The sequence below is a fragment of the Mandrillus leucophaeus genome, unplaced genomic scaffold (assembly GCF_000951045.1).
Source record: "Mandrillus leucophaeus isolate KB7577 unplaced genomic scaffold, Mleu.le_1.0 Scaffold85, whole genome shotgun sequence".
NCBI classification, from domain to species: Eukaryota; Metazoa; Chordata; class Mammalia; order Primates; family Cercopithecidae; genus Mandrillus; species Mandrillus leucophaeus.
In genome coordinates, this window is record NW_012109252.1 from 913089 (window position 1) to 933377 (window position 20289).

The 20289-nt window shown below is 37.2% G+C and overlaps 1 protein-coding gene across 1 annotated transcript in view; it reads left to right on the plus strand.

Annotated features, from left to right (window-relative positions):
• CSMD1 (CUB and Sushi multiple domains 1) overlaps window positions 1-19675 on the plus strand; it is a 666897-nt gene extending 647222 nt beyond the window's left edge. The window contains exons 51-57 of the mRNA XM_011968609.1: window positions 1026-1137; window positions 2748-2927; window positions 7252-7413; window positions 8180-8292; window positions 9118-9205; window positions 14945-15077; window positions 18782-19675. Of these exons, the coding sequence (XP_011823999.1) occupies window positions 1026-1137; window positions 2748-2927; window positions 7252-7413; window positions 8180-8292; window positions 9118-9205; window positions 14945-15077; window positions 18782-18941 (948 nt within the window). The 3' untranslated portion in view covers window positions 18942-19675. The remainder of the gene's footprint in view (window positions 1-1025; window positions 1138-2747; window positions 2928-7251; window positions 7414-8179; window positions 8293-9117; window positions 9206-14944; window positions 15078-18781) is intronic.
• Window positions 19676-20289: the final 614 nt, after the last annotated feature.

Consider the following 20289-nt stretch of genomic DNA (forward strand, 5'->3'; position numbering starts at 1 on the left):
ACACAGGGAATGAAATAACTGGTTAAATTTCTCAGAGCAAGAAACAAATGGAGTATTCAAATCTTTGGACTCTAACTTGGTACACTTATGTGCTCTCATAAGTCAAGCTTTAAAGAAACAATCTGGTCCCAAGCCAAGCTGTCACGAGTGCAAACCCGCCTTCCCTGGGGGCTGCTTCCTTTGTACGTGGGTCATGCTGGCCTCATGCTGCAGATACGCAGGAACATGGACGATCTTTGGTGCCCCTCAACACATGGACCAGAGCTCATTCTCTAAAAAAGATATTTACAGATCACAGGAATCTGCCCCTCAAGGCACCTCTGGTTAAATTAGGAACACACACAGGTAAATAAATATACAGGCAATTCCAAGACGTTGTAGTGAGTGGCGCAGATAACATCCGATGTTGGGGAAACGCATTTGAGCAGCACGTGATTCACTCTTGGAAGATCAGAGAAGAATCTGCAGAGGATGTGCAGTTTAAGGAAAGCACAGAGAATTTAGTAGGGGTTAGCTTTGTGAAGACCTGGTGAGGAAGATGCCCCAGACATGCAGACAACAGTAAATAGTTTGTACAGTCTGAAGCGTAAGAAAGACAGAGTTTTGGCGGCCTCTGTATGAGCAGGAGTTGACCAGTCCCCTAGGAGTGCTAACAAAAGTAATTTTCTAATAAATGCCAATTGTTTAAAATGTGAGTGGCAGGAAAAAAAATGAAAAAGGAAATAATAATTATTACAAACAAAAAATAAAGAACTCTAAAACAGAAAAGGCATAACTTCTTTACCCAAACAGCCTTCTAAATTTTCAAAATTCACAAAGATCTCACACTATTCATTGAGCAATCCACATTGTGTGTAACACTGTAACATGCAGTTATAATGTACACGTTGATTTAGACAATGGCTCGACATTAACGTGAAAAATTGCTGCTATACTTTTACCCTGGCATGTGCTTTCAAGTATCACCAGTTGATACTTCGAATATTTCCTTGGCCTCTGAAGCTAGTACTGGATTTCCTCCCTAGGTTGGAAGCACGGTTTTTTTCAGGTGCAGAAAAGGCTACCATATTCAAGGTTCCACGACTCGCACCTGCCTTGCCAATTTAACATGGAGTGGGATACAGACCGAATGTATACGTAAGTGTGATTTCTTCCACCACAATCTGAAGTAAACTATTTGTTGTGAATGTCTGGGAAGTGTTTACCACTAAGGGAAATAATAAGAAATTGTTTTTAACTCTCCAATCCTAAACTTTGGATGTCCTCAAAGTTTGGTTCCCTAGAACTGGCAGCCTAAGCATTTGGCTGGACATTGGCCTGTGACGTCAGTTCTCAAGCCCCACTGTTGACTTTGAACCAGAGACTCTGGAGGGAGCCAGGGAGGAGAGAAGGGGAACAGTTTAGTTTAACAAGCGCTCCAGGAGATTCTAAGGCACAGTAAAGTCTGAGAAACTGCTTGAAACCGAAGATAAGTGAATAACATTACATTGAACATTCTTAGAGGGAAAACGTATTTGTCCATGCTATTATTCTTCTAGGATATTTACATCAAATTACTAAAGAGAGGGTCAACTGAATAATGTCATATGTAAGAGTCTAAGTAGAAGTGTTTAAAAGATTATTCTCGCTATAATTAGGGAGTATATATGAATTGATCATTCAAATACATACTTAAGGATCGCATTTTATTTTGTGACTTCATCATGATAATTAGGAAAAATATATGGATGGATGGGTAGTATGTGAATTATTCATTTCACTCACTCTCAATTTAGTGAAATACAGTGTCTTATTCTTACTATATTAAAAATAAAACATTAGTAGAATGTTATAAAAATATCTTAATAGTATATAAGACGTGATTTTTGGGTGTGTTTATTTTAAAACTATCATCTCTGCTCTAAATCACTACTCAAATTATATGTTGATAGTATATGTACATATAGATGTATATACATGCACTCGTACATATATGCATGTGTTTATATATAATATGGAGTTTGATAATATCAGGTACTGGTTATGGTTACTCATTAGTGAAATAGTGACGATACTCAAAACAACTGCATGCACAATGTTAAAATTATAAACTTGTTTTATAATAATATGCCAATCCTTATGGCATACATGCAAACTTTATAAGGAATGGAGTGGTTTGAGATACAGAGTATACATTACAATCTCATTTATTCCTAAATTATATTTTAAAGAAAATAAGTATCTATAATATATTAAGTTTCTAAATACACACGAAATTTTTACCACAATTGTTAATGAAATTGAATAATAAATTTGCTGGTTTCCACCAGAACAAAATCAAGGCATATCTAAATATTCACTGGTCTGTATAATTTGTAAGACTGGGCTTTTAAGGATCTTTAACATATTTATTTTAGTAGTATAGCAGAAGTGTTTTTTTATTTCAAAGCTATGATCTCTACTCTAAATCTTTGTGCATAATTACCTATGTATAAATATACATAGGATGGGTGTAGCGGCTCATGCCTGTAATCCTGGTACTTTGGGAGGTCAACACAGGAGAATAGCTTGAGGTCAGGAGTTCTAGCACAGACTAGACAATATAGCAAGACTTCATCTCTACCAAAAACATGACATACATATGTGTAACATATATGTATGACTGACTGCATAACAATTTCCAAACTGTTTTGGTCTATTCATTTCTCTAGACACATGTGCTGACTTTGCAGTAAACAAAGTCTCAGTATTTCCTAATGTTGTTTCAGCTCATGCCTGCAGACAGCCAGAAACCCCGGCGCACGCAGACGTGAGAGCCATCGATCTTCCTACTTTCGGCTACACCTTAGTGTACACTTGCCATCCAGGCTTCTTCCTCGCAGGTGGATCTGAGCACAGAACCTGTAAAGCAGACATGAAATGGACAGGAAAGTCGCCTGTGTGTAAAAGTAAGTTACTGATCAAGGAGTGGCATACTTTTCCAAAGAGCAAGGGAAAGGATCGGCTGCCCATCAGGCTAGTGTCCATGTGAGAAACCCATAAGTAAGAGCTTGAGGCTGCAGCATCGTCACCTGCCTCAGTCCTGCTTCATGTGCGTGAGCTGTGTGCGTGAACGTGTGTATCCTCAGTGTTTGATGCAACGGTGGCAGAGCCAAGCGGATGTATAGTACAATTAGTATGCAATTAGTACATAATACAATCATTGTATTATTTTAAGCCAAAAAAGAAAAGCTATTTGGTTAAAGAAAAGCATTCTGAATTAAAAGGAAAATAATACTCGGTATATTTTCAGGAAAAGTAGTTCTTAGAGATGAAAATGAATAAATATCACCAAGTATCCGAGAATATATAGGTGGTTATTTTTAAGACCACATGCTGTTTGTGGTAAAACCTAAGTTTATGTGTCCCTGACATTGGTTCTGCTTTGTAAAATGACAAAAGCAATTCACATAGAACGATCCATTAATTACCAATTTGTGTGTTTACAAGTGACAATCATCAGCCTGGGTCAGCTTTGATGATAGCCAAACTTTCAGGTTCTCCGCTGTATGTAATTTATAAATCCATGGAGTCTAAACAGCATAAACCAAAAATGATGGAACATGAGAAAGTCAGTGACCTTAGGTTTTGTTTCCTGGAGCCTATTTATAGTTCTCATATTAGGGATTTTAGAGAGACTTTTGTTTCCCTTGCCCTTCCCTGTTAGAAATAGAAGAATGAAAACTTTTAAAATGGTGATTCGTAGTTTGATATAAAACTGTGAAAGCTAAGAAATTATGATTTAAATCTAACTTGATAGACCAAAATGAACATTCTGAAATGGAAATAATTTTGAATTTTTCAATAGTAATGTATAAATTCATTGACTTGGGTGGGGTATTGGACAATCAAGAGGGACTATAACATCGTGGTTATTTGGTTATTTCATATGTAGCAGGGTATTCCAAGTAGGATATGAGAAAAGTCATAGAAGCCACCCTCCTTTGCAAGGCTCTCTGTTGTAGCACTTTCAATGGAAATATGCGTAGATAGATGTACATTGATTTTTCATCCTTAAACTCTGCTTTCCCACAAACACCAAGAATATTCTGCTGTAAAGACATGGGTTTAAAATGTATATGTATAAGGTATTCATATTTTGTACATTAAAAAATCTGGAGAAGGAAAATTGCTTCAATTTGACATTTTTTCAAACTTACTCAAAAATGTTTTTTTTAAAAAATGATAATTTGTCTTTTTACTTGTAGGTAAAGGAGTGAGAGAAGTTAATGAAACAGTTACTAAAACTCCAGGTTTGTATACCAGAACAGTTATAGATTTCAATCAAATAAAGTGATTTGTTCTCTACTCTGCACAGTGAAACAATTCTCAACATTTAAATTTCCGAATCCGTTAGTCCATGACAAAGTTAATGTTTCAATTATTTAAAACACGAAGCCTACATAGAATTCTGTGTATTTCACAACAGTGGTTTGTTAATGAAATAACGTTACTCCACTCAGAAAGAAAACCTTTCGTGTTATCACACACTGTTTCATTCAAACGTGCCTTCCGCGTTTGGCAGGAGAAATGAAAACACTGATCATTCCATGTGGTATAATGGAGAGCCTTATAAAGAGGGTTGCGATTTTCTTCCTCCAAATGAGGAAGCTCATATCAATGAGGCATTTTTACAGCGTAAGTTGTTAATGCAAACAGTTCAAATATGGAGCCCGATTTTTTCCAAGTATCTCCATTCATTCAGGCATCCTTTGCCTTCTAAGATGTTAATTATAGTTTTTTGTTGTATGTGGTGCCTTTTGCTAAATGCATTATGTAGCAAATTGCAAAAATGCAGTCCTATTTCCCGAGGAAAGTTTTCACTATACAAAATCATCTGGCATGTTCTATCTGTGTTTTGTCCTATTTCCTGAGGAAAGTTTTCACGATACAAAATCATCTGGCATGTTCTATCTGTGTTTTAAATTTAAATTATATTTAAATAACAAAATGGATCCCAAATTATATTAATTTAAGTTGGGTATTTTGTTGTTGTTGTTGTTTTATCAGAAAGAGAAATCCCTTGTAAATATATAAGGTCACTAGTACTTTATTCAGGTTTTCACACTTTTTTTTTGGACATAAGCTCTATTTTAGAATCAAACATGGAAAGAGTATCTGTAATGCTATTGTCAGGATGCTGTATTACACACTTAATTCTTAGACAAAGAAAAATGTGCCAATATGACTAAAGGAATTTCTCCAATCTGCATACTAAAGAATATAAAATATTTTTTAAATCTCTCTAGACTATTTTATTTAAATATCACCTAAAAATCACATACAGAAGTCAAAGCTTTTTATCCAGGCAACATTTTCTCCAATGGAAGAAAACACAGTCTCTTTTTGTTATTATTGTTGTGTGTGTGTTGTGTTTTTTATTTGCTTATTTTGTGTTCAAGATATTGAAATCTCTATACACTCCTTTTGTAGGTGCAAACATTATTATCAATATTCCTTTTCGTATGCTCTTGGAAGGGAAGTGCTAATAGAATGTGATTCTTCATCAAGGTGGTACATTGTAGTACATCTCAGCTATGTGGCTTCTGCATTATACTGCAGGCTGCCAGCAACAAGTGAAATTATAGAGACCCAGAAAGATGACCTCTACCACATGGCTCGTGGTCATATTTAATACACAGAAGCCACTTCTAAGACATTGATTGTATCTTACCCTACCCAGCCAAGCCTGGCCCATTCCTGTGAAACTTCAACAGGATTACCTTAAGTGAATGCTTGGACAAGTGGTTTAGTAACTTCAGAAGAGCATATAACTTCTAATTAGGGAAAACATTTTTATGTGCTTCAAAGGCTATTAATTTTAGTAATGGAAAATAAAGTTATTTTGGAGTTGCTGATTAAAATGGGGGTCTCTGTGGTGCTGGCAATGGCTAAGTAGATGTGTCTAAACTCAGTGATTTGTAAGTAAATGTGTTAGATACTTGTGTGGATATATGAGTTTTTAACTTATTTTCTTATCACTATTATTATGAGAAGGTGGGGTCTACTTAAGGCCAAAGGAAGCTATTATCTTCTGTTCTTCTTTAACCCTTCTCTTGCTAGGCCAAGCTTTATAGGTTTAGCCTGCCTAGGAAAACAAGAAAATGGCCAACTGGGCTGAAAAGAGAAGCATAGGTATAGGCACAATATACTTTTGTCCTCATTATTTGCAACTGTAAATGGACTTTCTAAAAAATAGGCTAGGGAGACATGAATCTTCATTTCCACCTAGCAACTCAAGCAATGTGTTTTGACCAATTATGCTTATCATGAATCTTGTCTAAGTAAATAATTCATACACATCATAAGGCAGAAAACAAAAAGGAACATTGGAATCATCATGTGGATTTATACACTACAATTCATGTGTGAAAATGGCAGGATTTTATACACATTTTTAAACAAACACATGAAAAATAAGTTTTTTTTTTCTTAAGCAGTGAAAGCATGAGGAAATATCTCAATAATCTTTGCAAGTTTTCCTGTCGATGAATTCTATGCTTTAAAAAGACTGTGTCTTTTATTACTGAATTTAAAAGACATATATGAAAGAAAAATTTGAAATTATTGAGCCCATCTTTTCTTACTTATGGAATATTTTACACAAAGAGATTAAAGAAGAGCAGAAGAGTGTGAATGAGAGGGACTGACTCTACTTACAAAAGAAAGACTCTGAAATGAAAGGGCTTTGTCTTCATAAGTCCATGTGGTGCTGGAATATCCAGTGCAGTTGGTGCTGGGATATGTAAGCTTTTTCAAGATAGGGCATTGCTGTCGAATGATATATATCAGTTCTTCTGAGCCTTCCAAGTCTTTCAAAGAGTAGACTTGGATATTATTGAAATATCAGTAGTGATTTCATGGGTCAGATAAACATATATCTTACTAAGCACAGTAAAAACTAAACTAATGTTAGAAGTCCTAATTCACCATACCCTATGACCTTGGAAGGGCTGTTAAAATAGGTATGCTTTGGCTTCTAATAATAATAATAATAATAAAAATAAGACCATAAACACAAATGTCTACTTGCATACCATAATAATCTTCGCACCTGCTTCTTTTGAGTTTTGCACATGCTGTGAACAGCGATGCACTAGGCTCCCCTTGTCTTCATCACTGCCCTCATCTGTGATCGCTCACTAAGCAGTATTATGCCTTCTATGTTTAATGACGTCTGAATTTATTGTTTGTGTGTGTGCTGACATTCATCTGTTTCCCCCCTTCCCACAGTTCCTTCAGACGTCTTTTTCGTCAATTCAGTGTGGAAGGGATATTATGAATATTTAGGGAAAAGGCAACCCGCCACTCTAACTGTTGACTGGTTCAATGCCACAAGCAGTAAGGTGAATGCCACCTTCAGTGAAGCCTCGCAAGTGGAGCTGAGGTTGACAGGTAGGTCCCGAAGAATTCACGAAATGCATGGTGTGAGCGGAAATAGACCTGCTCTCTTTTCACAGAGAGGTGATCTAGTAAGTATTAATTATTAATGTTCTGTTGACTTTGCATATACTGTAACTCATTGGAGCCTCTCCCTAGCCATGAGAGGTTGGTACTATTTTATCATTTTAAAGATTACAAAACCAGTACAGAAAAGTGAACTGATTTGCTCAAAATTATGCCCATATTAAGTCAAGAATCTGAGATTCATATATAGATAATGCATGTCTCCAAACTTTATTTTTTAATCCTTTTTTTCTTAACTCATGTGCTCATCATGAGATTTTTAAAATCATCACACAATTAATAAAAACAGCCTTGATTTATATGGCAAAAAGTATTTTAAGCACCGTATGTGTATTATCTTTTTCATTCTTACATTAATTCTGTGATGTAAGTATTTCTATTGTGTACTTTTTTAGAGAGAGATTTTTTAATTAGCAAAATCAGATATGTTATTATTTATTCTTTCTGTGGAATAAGGGTTTTGAACTTAGTGGAGTGGATTATACCTATTGAAGATAGACAAGGATGTAGGAAGATTTTCAGGGGAAAAAAGAAGCTCCAAGGCTAAAATTCACAAATAAAAATACAATTTCTGTTTGAGTTTTCTATTATCTATGATATTATCGTCTCTGTACCACATTCCACATCAAATGGATGAAAGGGCTGAATTGCTAACTTTCTCCAAGGTAAGCCTGACCTGCTGATCTTTTCACAGGCGTTTACAAGAAGGAGGAGGCCCACTTACTCCTAAAAGCTTTTCAAATTAAAGGTCCGGCAGATATTTTTGTAAGCAAGTTTGAAAATGACAACTGGGGACTAGATGGTTACGTAAGTACATGTGTAAGGTCTGTGACAAAGCACAGGCTTTCTAATATCTCTGCAGAGGCGAGGGCTACGGATTGGAGGCTTCTGAGTAGAGCTGTCTTATGTGTGCCCCTTGAAAACTCGGCCGCCCCTCTTGTTGACAGAGTGGTCATTTTATTCGTTCATTTTATAAGGGAAGAAACCAGGTCTAAGACGTAAGAAACAAATTGGCCATCCTTAAAGGGGTGGTTGCAGTTGAGGGCAGAACAAGACCTGAAATCCAGGGTCTGTGATGTTACTGCTACATTATATCATGAGTGGTACCACCAGAAATTTTCTAAGACCACTTGATAACCACGCTGCTCGTTCTAAGAGAAATCATTGCCAGAGAGACTTAAGACGTCCCCCTTAACACCCTTCTTTGCAAGTTAACCATTTGTTTGTGTTCTAATTCACTATCTGACTTAAGGGTAGACAGCCTCACATGATGTACCCTGCCCAGTAGCTGGGACACACAGCCAGTTTTACATAACGTAGATTGTTTCTTAATTCATACATTTGTCTTCCCTTAGAAAGTGTAGTTACCATATGGATATACTGTAAAATTTACTATCATTTTCGAGATCAAAATGAGATTGTGAGATTTACATACGTTAGGTGAAGTTCACTTCTGTGTTGGTTTCTGATCTTTAACTATAAATGTGTCACCAAAAGGAGTGGCAGAAATAAAATATTTAACCAGTAGTATCTAAATATGAGCTGTAACAGTTATATTAAAAGATATACTAAAAGAAGATATTATTCATTCTTTTGTATACCTTTATATTTCTTTTCTTTCCTATATATCAGGTATCATCTGGACTTGAAAGAGGAGGATTTACCTTTCAAGGTGACATTCATGGAAAAGACTTTGGAAAATTTAAGCTAGAAAGGCAAGGTAAGTTGCACTTAGGATATTTTTTAAAGCAAATATCAGTTTGGCTTTCCAGTGATTTTTCTAAGAAGAAATAGAAAAGACAACTCTAAAAGAAACCTAAACAAAAATAATGGGAGAGACTAACATATTTTACAGCTGAATGAAAAAAAAAGTATTTTGAATAGCAAAATAGACAAACACAAAGCCAGAAATAATGCAATAAATATGCCAGACATAGTGTTGGTCTAATGCATTTATACTATTCACACATTATTTTATAAAGAAGAAAATTACCATATAGGCTTTGCTACCAGAGCCACCTTTTGGAAGAATGTGAGTATACAATTTTGTGATGATTACCACGATGAAGTTATTTTGTAAGACTTTTATCAAAGTGCTGAATGCAAAAAATGTCTACTGGCTTGTAGAAAGGCAAAAAAAAAAAAAAGGATAATTAATCATAAAATACTTTACTTCCACTATTCAAACTACAGTATTATTAAATAGAAGAGCATTATAATGTTGGCCATGGCTGAGATTATATTTTAAATTGGGTTATATTATTTTGAGGTAATGAAATAGAATAAACGCATTAGACCAACACTAATGATGGGTAATGTTTTTTCTCTTGCTCTAAGCCAAATCCCGGAGTTATTTGTCCTCCTTTCTCTATGTAGCACACGCTCTAGTAATTTTGTTTAAGGACACCCCAGTGAGCTGTACAAGATGCTGTGTAGATGTCTAAGTTTACCGATCCAGTGAACTTGACCTGAACTATCAGTTTGCTATTACTAATTTTATTTGCATTACCCCATTTCTTTTTAATCTAACAAAATAACAGCTTGCTTCAACAAGGAATTTGTATTCTCATGTGATGATGAGGTTATTGTCAGGAAAAAGAAATTTACTTTACAAAATAATTTGACTCATAAGTAAGTCCCCCCGCCCTTCAGCTAATTAGAGAAGTTTGTGTTTAAGGAATTCTGCAACAACAACCATTCATTTAAGAATGATGGCAAGTATCTATTTTTATGGATAAAAATAAACAACCTCCTAATTTTTTCTAGTCAGTAGATAAACCAAAAAATGTGATTGTCATTAAGTGGATACTAAAATAAAATTAACTTGAAAGACAACTTTAATGCAAAAACTTGCACAAAAAACTCAACAATAAATTAATTTCCCCATTAAGATTGAGTGACCCAACCCTAGCATACACACAAAGAATGAGAGAAAATACATAAAATTGTGTACCTGATAAGTGACTTGTATCCAGAATATACAAAGAATTCTTATGGCTGAAAAATACAGAGGCAAATAACCTAAATAAGAAATTGACAAAAGATTTGAATAGATATGTCTCTAAAGACATGCAGATGGCAATAAGCCCATGAAAATATGTTGATTATAATCATTATTAGGGAAATGCAAATCAAAACCACACTGGGATACCACTTCACGTCCACAAGGATGATTGTGATCTGAAAGCCAAATAGCAAAGGGTGGCAAGAAGGCAGAGGAACTGGAACAGTCGTGCTTTGCTGGGGAAACACGAAATGATACAGCTGCTGTGGAAAACACTCTGGCAGTTCATCAAACAGTTGTTACTGTAAGCTCCAGCAATTCCACTCCTACATGTGTAGCTGAAAGAACTGAAAATATATGTCACACAAAACTTGTACATGAATCTTAGAGCAGCATTATTTGTAATAACCCAAATGTGCATACAACTAAAATGTCTATCAGTGGATGAATGGATAAACAATATGTAGTATAGCCACACAATGGAATATTAGCACTGAAGAAGAATAAAGTATTGATGAACGCTACAACAGGGATGGACCTTGAAACATCATGCTAAATGAAGGAAGCCAGATAAAAAAGGCCAAATAGTGTATGAATCCATTACAGGAAATGTCCGTAACAGGCAAATCCATAGAGATGGAACATTGATTAGTGGTTGTCTAGGGCTAAAGGTTGCGATGAAGGTGGAGGAAGAATAAAGCTAAGAGATACTGAGATTCTTTTGGAAGGACACCAGTCTTCTAAGTGAGACCGTGGTGATGATTGCACCACCCTATGAATACACTGAGAAAGCCTTGGATTGTGTGTTCAGCTTAAGTGAATGAATTATATAGGATAGTCACACATCGCATAATGACATTTTGGTCAACAAAAGATCTCGTATACACCAGTGACCACATAAGATTCTAAAGAACCTGAAAAATTCCTAACACCTGGTGACACCATGGCTGCCATAATGTCATAGTGCACGGCGTTACTCACGTAGGAGCCACTGGCTGTACCTATAGCCTAGGTGTGCAGTAGGCAACACCATCTAGGTGTGTGAGTGCACTCTGAGGCTCACACAGCCGCAAAATGGCCTCACGAAGCATTTCTCAGAATGTATCCCCCACGTGAAGTGTTGTGTGACTGGATGTGCATTTGTTTCAAGAATGAGCTTTAGAAAATTGAATGACCTAGCTTATCACCCTCCTTCTTCAGTAAAAAAATGTAAATTTATAAATACCTAACTACTGTGTTTGATTTATCACCATAGTAGCAGCAGCAACAGTTGCACAACAGTGGTGGAACCAATAATAACACGTGGAAGGAGGGCGATGAGAGAGGAGGAGGGAAAGGGGAAAACAGGGAGCGGGAGGAGGAGGGAAAGGAGGGTAGCAGAGGGATCACACACGCTGTCCATGTGTTACTGTAAAGACCCTCGTAGGATAATGGTTGAATGAAATTGCAGTGCCTCTTTAGAGAGCAATTAAGTAGGATGTAGCAACACTAAAAGGCACAAATTCTGTTCGTCAATAATTCTACTTCTGAAGATTTGTCCTATATAATGTAGACTCCTGCTAATGCATAGATAGAGGCAAAAGATTTCATTGCAGCATTATAGAAGATACTAGAAATACCCTAAATGTCCCTGGACAGTAGACTGGCTAAATAAATGTTGTTATGTCTAATCAGTAGAATACTACGCACCTTAAAAAATTAAATCTGATTTATATATGCCAATGGAAGAGCCTCAGAAATATACTGTTAAGGTTAAAAAGCCACATAACATGCAAATAATATCACCAATTATTAAAATGAGGAAAGAGAAAAATAATCACATATATTAAGAGTACATTGTTGGAAGGACAATTTTTAAAACCCTCAACTCTAAAGAGGAACTGCCTTGTAGGGCAAGAAATGATTATTTTAATTTTCCTTTATATTATTTGTTTTCATATCCCTTTATGCCATCTTAATTAGCACCATGTGTGTATATTAACCTTCAAATTATTAAAACAAGGGTAAGTAACTGAAATTAACCAGGAGCTGCAGACATGTAATAATCTCACAGTACGTTTGGTTATGTAATTCACAAACATCTTCTTATGTGGTGTTCTTTGTTTTCATGTGAGGTGTCTTGGGACATGTAGATTTTCCAGCATTTTATTATTTGAATTTTGATATCTATTATGGATAAAAGTGTGTAGCTTTGTTTTCAGATAAAAGAAAGTAACTATGGTTAATGTAAGTAGAATACACATTTATAAGAATGAGACAGAGAGTCCCAGAATTACAGAAACTTGGAGATCAATGTATGGCAACATAATGGAAACTAAAACATATTTGGGTGCTGAAATGCTATAAAGATAAAACTTTTTTAAAAATTTCACAAATATATATTGAGCACATACTGTATCCTAGCTTTTGTTGCAGGTTCTGAGGATTCAAGAGGAAAGCTAACCAAACCAAACCAAACCAAACCAAACAAAACAAAAACCCTGGCTTCAGGAAGCTTCTATTTTTGTGACTCTGAGTCCGAGTGAACATTCCCTCTGTGCCAGGCATTGTTGTAAGCCCTTGAGATGTACTAACATATGATTTTCACAACCAACCCATGAAGTTGGTGCCATCTGAGTAGGGCACCACTGCTCTCTGTTGGACAGCACCACCCCTGGTCACCGGACATCACTGCTGCCACCACTGCTGCTGCTGGGACCACCCTCAATGTGTGTGCACACACACACACACTTACGTTGTCCCCAGGGTTCTAGAACCCCTTCACCCATGGAACAACTTTTAAACCATCACAGAATGTTTTGCATCCCTCACTTCCAATACAGTGCCTGGGGTGGGAACATCCAGTTGGCCTCACTCACTGCACATCCATAACCTGGGTGCTCAGATTGCAAGAGAGCAGACGTCTGGCATTTTCCTTTTGCATGAGGATGGGACAAATCTCAAAAAGATATGTAGTTTTAAAAAGCCAACATTATTTCGAAATATGTTCCTATTGGACGTTAATATTGTAGGCAGTCGTAATCCTACATCGATTGAAGCAAATGGCAAATAATGTCATTTGAGTTTTTATATGAAAATTAAAGAATGTTGATACAAATAGTGATTTAAAGATTTTTAATATTTGATTGATTTTTTGCATTTCTGGTTTATATAACAATAAATAAAGCAACATCTCTTTGAATTTGACATTTTATAAATTCTGGAAATATGAAAACCAGATCAGCTTCTTCTTAACAATTCTGCTATATTGAGATGACGCCAATCATAATTCATTGCACACCTGCATTAAGTGACTCCATGCAATTAGGCCAAATCCATCTCAAAATTGTATTTTGTTAGTACACTCTTCAAGAACTTGTTTTCTTCTTTGGCAACAGTTGCTTAATAAATATTTGTGGATTTGAATTTTTAATGCTTTCCTCTCAGTACCATGCAATGAGACACTCCATAGTCGTGTATTATAGAATGGATGATTCTATCACCTTCATGATACATGAAGTATTTACATCTGCCTTCCTTTCTAATGGATAAAAGGTATATTTTAGGCCGGGCGCAGTGGCTTAGGCCTGTAATCCCAGAACTTTTGGAGGCCGAGGTGGGCGGATCATTTGAAGTCAGGAGTTCGAGACTAGTCTGGCCAACATGATGAAACCCTATCTCTACTAAAAATACAAAAAATAGCCAGGCATGGTGGCGGGCACCTGTCATCCCAGCTACTTGGAAGGCTGAGGCAGGAGAATCACTTGAACCTTGGAGGCGGAGGTTGCAATGAGCTGAGATGGCTCCACTGCACTCCAGCCTGGGCGACAGGGTGAGCCTCTGTCTCAAGAAAAAATAATTAATTAATTTAAAAAGTTGTATTTTAGCATTATTTTGTGTCTTCATGGAAACTTGCATTGTGACGTTGAACTATATTTTTTTTTGAGTATTTCTAAATTCAGATGTGAATTTCAGAATCTACCTAAAATAAAGGCGGATCAGATAGCACCATCCTATTCACATATGAAGAATGCAATGCCATTTGTGTGCATAACTGGGATATTTACATAATTTCAATGACATATTTTGCTGAGTCTGGCCTTAAGACAGAAACAAACAGCAAATATTACTGACCTCTGAATATAGAAAACATATATAAATGTTTTCAGTTAGTTTTTGTGAAAATACCTATAACTATAAACAAAAGTCAGGATGTAAAGTGACCCTTTTGCCTTTCTCACATTTTAAATGTTGGGACTCTTTCGTAGTATTCTCCATGATTAGTAGGAAATAGTTTTTTGTCTTGGTCACTAAGTGGATATTAAAATCTTTAGAAAAGAATATCAGTTGGTTTCCTGTGAAATGGTAACTCCGTCTGCTTCTTGTAGAGTTCATATCCATTTATAAAATGTATCATACTTATTTCTTCAAGCAGAGTACAGTAACAACAAATTGAATACTTCCTTTATCTTCCAGATCCCTTAAACCCAGATCAAGACTCTTCGAATCATTACCACGGCACCAGCAGTGGCTCTGTGGCGGCTGCCATTCTGGTTCCTTTCTTTGCTCTAATTTTATCAGGGTTTGCATTTTACCTCTACAAACACAGGTACTGCAGAAACACCATCTATTTGAGAATGTTGTGAGTGTAAACTATGGGTTTAAGTAATGGGTATGGTCTCGTGCTCCCGTGCACACGTATTTTATATTACTATGCAATGTTCTTCCTTTTTGTAATCAGCTTTTGAGTTCTGGGGTACATGTGCAGGATGTGCAGGTTTATTACCTAGGGAAACGTAAGCCATGGTGGTTTGCTGCACAGATCAGCCCGTCCGTCAGGTATTAAGCCCAACGCCCATCAGCTGTTCTTCTTGATGCTCTCCCTACCCCCAACCACCCACAGGCCCCAATGTGTGTTGTCCCCCGATGTGTCCATATGTTCTCATCGTTCAGCTCCCACTTATGAGTGAGAGCAGTGCTCTTTCTTACACTAACAATGCTTATTTGTGAAGATTTTTTGTTGTCTTTTTTGTTGTTTTCTGCCCTACTTTTTAAGCAGGATACATCTAAGAAATAAGAGAATAAATGACTGAGTTGAGAAATAATTTTTTTCTTTCATGTTCAATTGAAAGATGAAATAAAGGATTCTATCTCTATATTCAGGCTCCATGGCCAGCCATGAGAACCTTTAGAAGGTATTTCAACCTTCCAGCAAAAGGTTGAACAGAATGTTCTCTATGGCCACTTTCAACTCTGTGAATCTGTGATTGATAATTGTTTCACTGATTTCTTCCTTCAACAAATACAAATGTAGCTCTTTATATGCAGTAAGCAATATAGATGTTCCATCTCTTGAAAAACTGTTCGGAATATCCATTAATTTGCAAAACTCTACTAACTGCAAAATATCAAAACTTGGGGACAACCAGCTTTAGTGAACTAGATCCTTTCCTTGGGATGAATGTGGATGCCAAAAAAAAGGATTATTTTGGAGGAACTATAAACTCCTTGTACACTGTATCCGTATATGGATAATACATTCCTGGAGGAATCTGGAAATGCCAAACTACTCTAAAATACTATTTGAAATGGTAGCATTAACTACAAATAATAAGAAGTAAATTATGATCCCCTGAAATAAAATTACATAGGTTAAATAAATATCAGTATATAATACGGATATTTCACTTAATTCTGGTTAACAGAAAACAGAAAAACTGTCATATTTTTTTAAATAACTCATGAAATAGCCTCTTTAAATATGTGCTTTCTTGTAGTCACTTTTGAAGTACACAGTAGAGAGAATGTTGCTTCAAAGGTGTATTAGCCGCTTGTACCTATGTCTTCAGTTCCCTAATGGCTGGTAATGTTCTTTCTTTAAGAATATGACTCAGTGAAAAAACATTTCAGATGATATTTACAAAATGAAAGATTGGCACATCTGTATTAATTTTTTGGAAGAAAAAATACCCAAAACACACAAGTCTGATGAGCCTTATCCTTGAATTTCTGCTCAGGACTAGTTTAAAATTTAGTAAATGTAGAAGGATATGCCACTACCTTATCCAATAAGATGCCATAATTAGAGGGGCTTCTCTTCTTAAAGGGATATGCACTAAAAATGTATCTTCTTTCAAAGGTTCCTCGGGGTCATATAATATCCTTATAGAGACACATACTGTAGGAACTTACAATTCCTACAAATTTATTTTTGTTTTTGATTGGCATCCACATTAACCCCAAGGAAAGGGTCAAGTCCATTAAAGCTGTTTTCCGTTAACTTGCCTGCAAAGATGCAAACCTTCATGTAAGTCTGGGATTGTCTTGGCCTTTAAAAAGATAACCCCACATAATTATATATGCATATTTATACATAAATATGACTTCTGATTATATCTTTAAGACAATGTAGCATTGGGGGGTATATTCAACATACACACCAGTTTTAGTCATTAAACCTGAGCATCTTCCCTGTCGATGTTGAGTAGTTGGGTGTCTCCGTGAAGGCAGTGCCTTGGAAAGAGAGCTCAGATTTCAGAGCCAGATATAAGGGAGACAGCACTTATTTTTATGTAAACTTGATGCCTCCTCTGGGCCAGTGGGGAATCTGTCGTCATCACACCTGCACTCCCTCCCTTCCTGATGCTGCACCAAGACCAGGAGGCTGCCCTGCGTGTTGAATATGAAGGAAGCTCTTCCCTCTCACAGCTCTCAAGAGGGCGGCTACGAGGCCACTGTGACTTCTCAGTCTGTTGGGTCTTTTCATCCCTCGTGCCATAGGGGCGAGGGATGGTGGAATTTTTGCAAAATCAAGGAAGTCCAGGGCTCAGTTGCCAGCAGCACATCAATTCATTTCCTTCAAGTTCTCACTACCTGGTCAGGAAAGCACCAAGCCTGTGGCACCCTCTACACTGGCTTCTCGGGCTCTACAGACATAAATATTTCTTAATGAATTGGCTCTGTATTCCTCCAGAAAAACCCTGTTTCTGCTCATTTTTGAGTCTGTTGCTTGCATGTGGGGAATTGCTTCCTCAGAGCCCGAGGTCCTGACAGCCCTCTGCCAGATGCAGCTGCACGCGTGCACCTCAGCATCCAGCTGCCGCCAGTTCCACTGTGGGGTTGCATTTCCCTAGACGTGAAGGGACTGTGGCAGCTTGTGATCCGGACGATTGAGTGAACATTTTAGCCAGGTCTTCATTCATGAGGGGCTGGATTTGTTTGCTAACTATCGCTGCTGCTGGCGCATTTTCCAAGTGCAATGTCGACCTCTCCCACTCCAAGGGCAGTTACAAATTGCAGTTCTGCCGTTTTCTCAGGGCCATGCACTACTTACTTCTCTTTTTCTTAATGAGCATGTGTAACGTAAGGAAATCTACTAGTAAATGACTCGGCAGAAGTTTCTTGACACCCGATGTCAGACGATGTTTTTGCGAAGCATGTTTATGTCCATTAAATTTCTGGTTTTGCCACGTGGCACATTTTTCTTATCTGATTTCTTCTGGAATAAGGAAAGAATAAAAGGAGCCAGAGCCAGACCAGACATGATTCTGTCTTTTCAGTCTGAAAATCCTCTAATTCTCTATCATAGATTGTAGGTAGGGGTTTTCTTTTAACCAGAAAATGTGATAATAGTTTAATAATGAGTATAGTTCCTTTTTTATAAACAGATTCATTTTTAACTCAGAGACAAAATAAAAAATAATTTGTTTGTGAATATTAGTAACGACAGTGAACTAAAAGCTTAAACCTGAAATTTAGTTTAATCATACAGCCCTAAAGGCTAGGCATATGCCCACAACCCGATTTTACAGAGTAGTAGAAAGTTTTGTGACTTAACCAAGGCTGTATAACTGATCAGTGATAAACAGACATCCAAAACAAAACCAGTCAAATTCAGCCTTTGGGACCTTCCCAATTTCCCTGGGGCATTTGTAGGAAGCATAAATAAATCTTTGATCCCAGCTACCCAGGAGGCTGAGGTGGGAGGATTGCCTGAGCCCGAGAGGTCCAGGCTGAAGTGAGCTGTGGTCGTGCCACTGCACTCCAGCCTGGGCAACAGAGTGAGACCCTGTCTCAAAAAAATTTTATTTAATTTTTGAAACTGCTTCACTTTTCAAAACCCATTTTATATTCCCAGTCACCAATTTAAACAAATAAGCTGACAGGTGTGCAGGTGTGGACGCCTTCCTTCTTTGCAAACGTCCTGGCTGTACTCCTCCCTGCTCTGTAGACATTGTCTCCTGCGCCCAGTCCCGACTGCTAAATCTCCAACTGAAACCAGGATTCTCATGATTTGTTTTCTGTTTTCCTTAGAACGAGACCAAAAGTTCAATACAATGGCTATGCTGGGCATGAAAACAGCAATGGACAAGCATCGTTTGAAAACCCCATGTATGATACAAACTTAAAACCCACAGAAGCCAAGGCTGTGAGGTTTGACACAACTCTGAACACAGTCTGTACAGTGGTATAGCCCTCAGTGCCCCAACAGGACTGATTCATAGCCATACCTCTGATGGACAAGCAGTGATTCCTTTGGTGCCATATACCACTCTCCCTTCCACTCTGGCTTTACTGCAGCGATCTTCAACCTTGTCTACTGGCATACGTGCAGCGGGGATCTCTACTGAAATGTGCCAGAGTCTTCTGCGGATCAAAGTACACCTGCGTTTTCATTCCGAAAGTGGGTTCTAAATGCCTGGCTGCACCTGTCTGAAATCAAGGCACACTCCAGGAAGACTGCCACGTCACGCCGACACGTCGTACTCAATGCCTCAGACTTTCGTATTTCTGTGTTGCTGGGATGCCTTTCAATGCAATCTTCTGGGCTCGTGGATCTGTCCTTCGGGTGCGGTGACAAAATGGTAGCACCACAATATGTGTTCTCTTGTGCGTGTGTGTGTGTGGTTTTTTTTAACCCCCATGAACGTGAATACTTTGAGAAAAATAAAACAAGCTTTCTGGAAGAAGACACCTTTCTGATAGAGGCACACACCTACAAAGGCTTCACTCTGTCCTTCCGAGACCTGGCAAGCTTTGAGGACCTCACGGCTCCCCTGTGTGTTCATCTCTAGGGATGTCTGCAAATTTCCCAATCAGCTGTTCTGTCGCAGAATGTTTGATGCACAATTTTTTGCACTAGTGTGTTATGAATGACTGCATAAGATTCTGATAAAAAATAAATTATTTACACAGGGTTTATACACAGTATCCATTGTATATAAGCATTCTTTCATATTATCAAGCTAACCATTCCACCATCAGCTTAGTTGGAGTGTTAGGGAAAAGTATTCCTAGATATGGCACAGATTTAAAAGGAAATACAGTATTGAAGAGATTTATTTTATTATTGCTTCAATTAGCTCCATTTATGTGTTGAATTCATTGAAGAGGTCCAATGAGAAAATAACAGAAGGCTCCTTATTTCCCAGGTTTTCCTCCTTTAGTACCATCCTCATCCAATTACTGTCTCTCCGATACTACTTAATAGCAGGGGGTTTGCAGAAATTTCTGTTTGCCATGTAAAACTGTGAATAGTAATTTATTTTAGATAGTTGTTGAACTTGTGAGTTTTAACTCACAATGCAGCCTTCCCTTTTGCAGTTTTTTTGTTTTCTGTTTTTTGTTTTGTTTTGTTTTTGTTTTTGTTTTCTTTGTCTTTTAGTGTGCCATCGATCTTTGATATTGCATTGAAAGACAATATACCACAGTAGCACCTTGAACTCAGTGAAAATTGTTCAGGATCAAAATACTAAGTGTTCTTTTAGAGGGAAGGAAAAAGTACACACTGTCCTCTCACAATGATATATTGTATACATTCA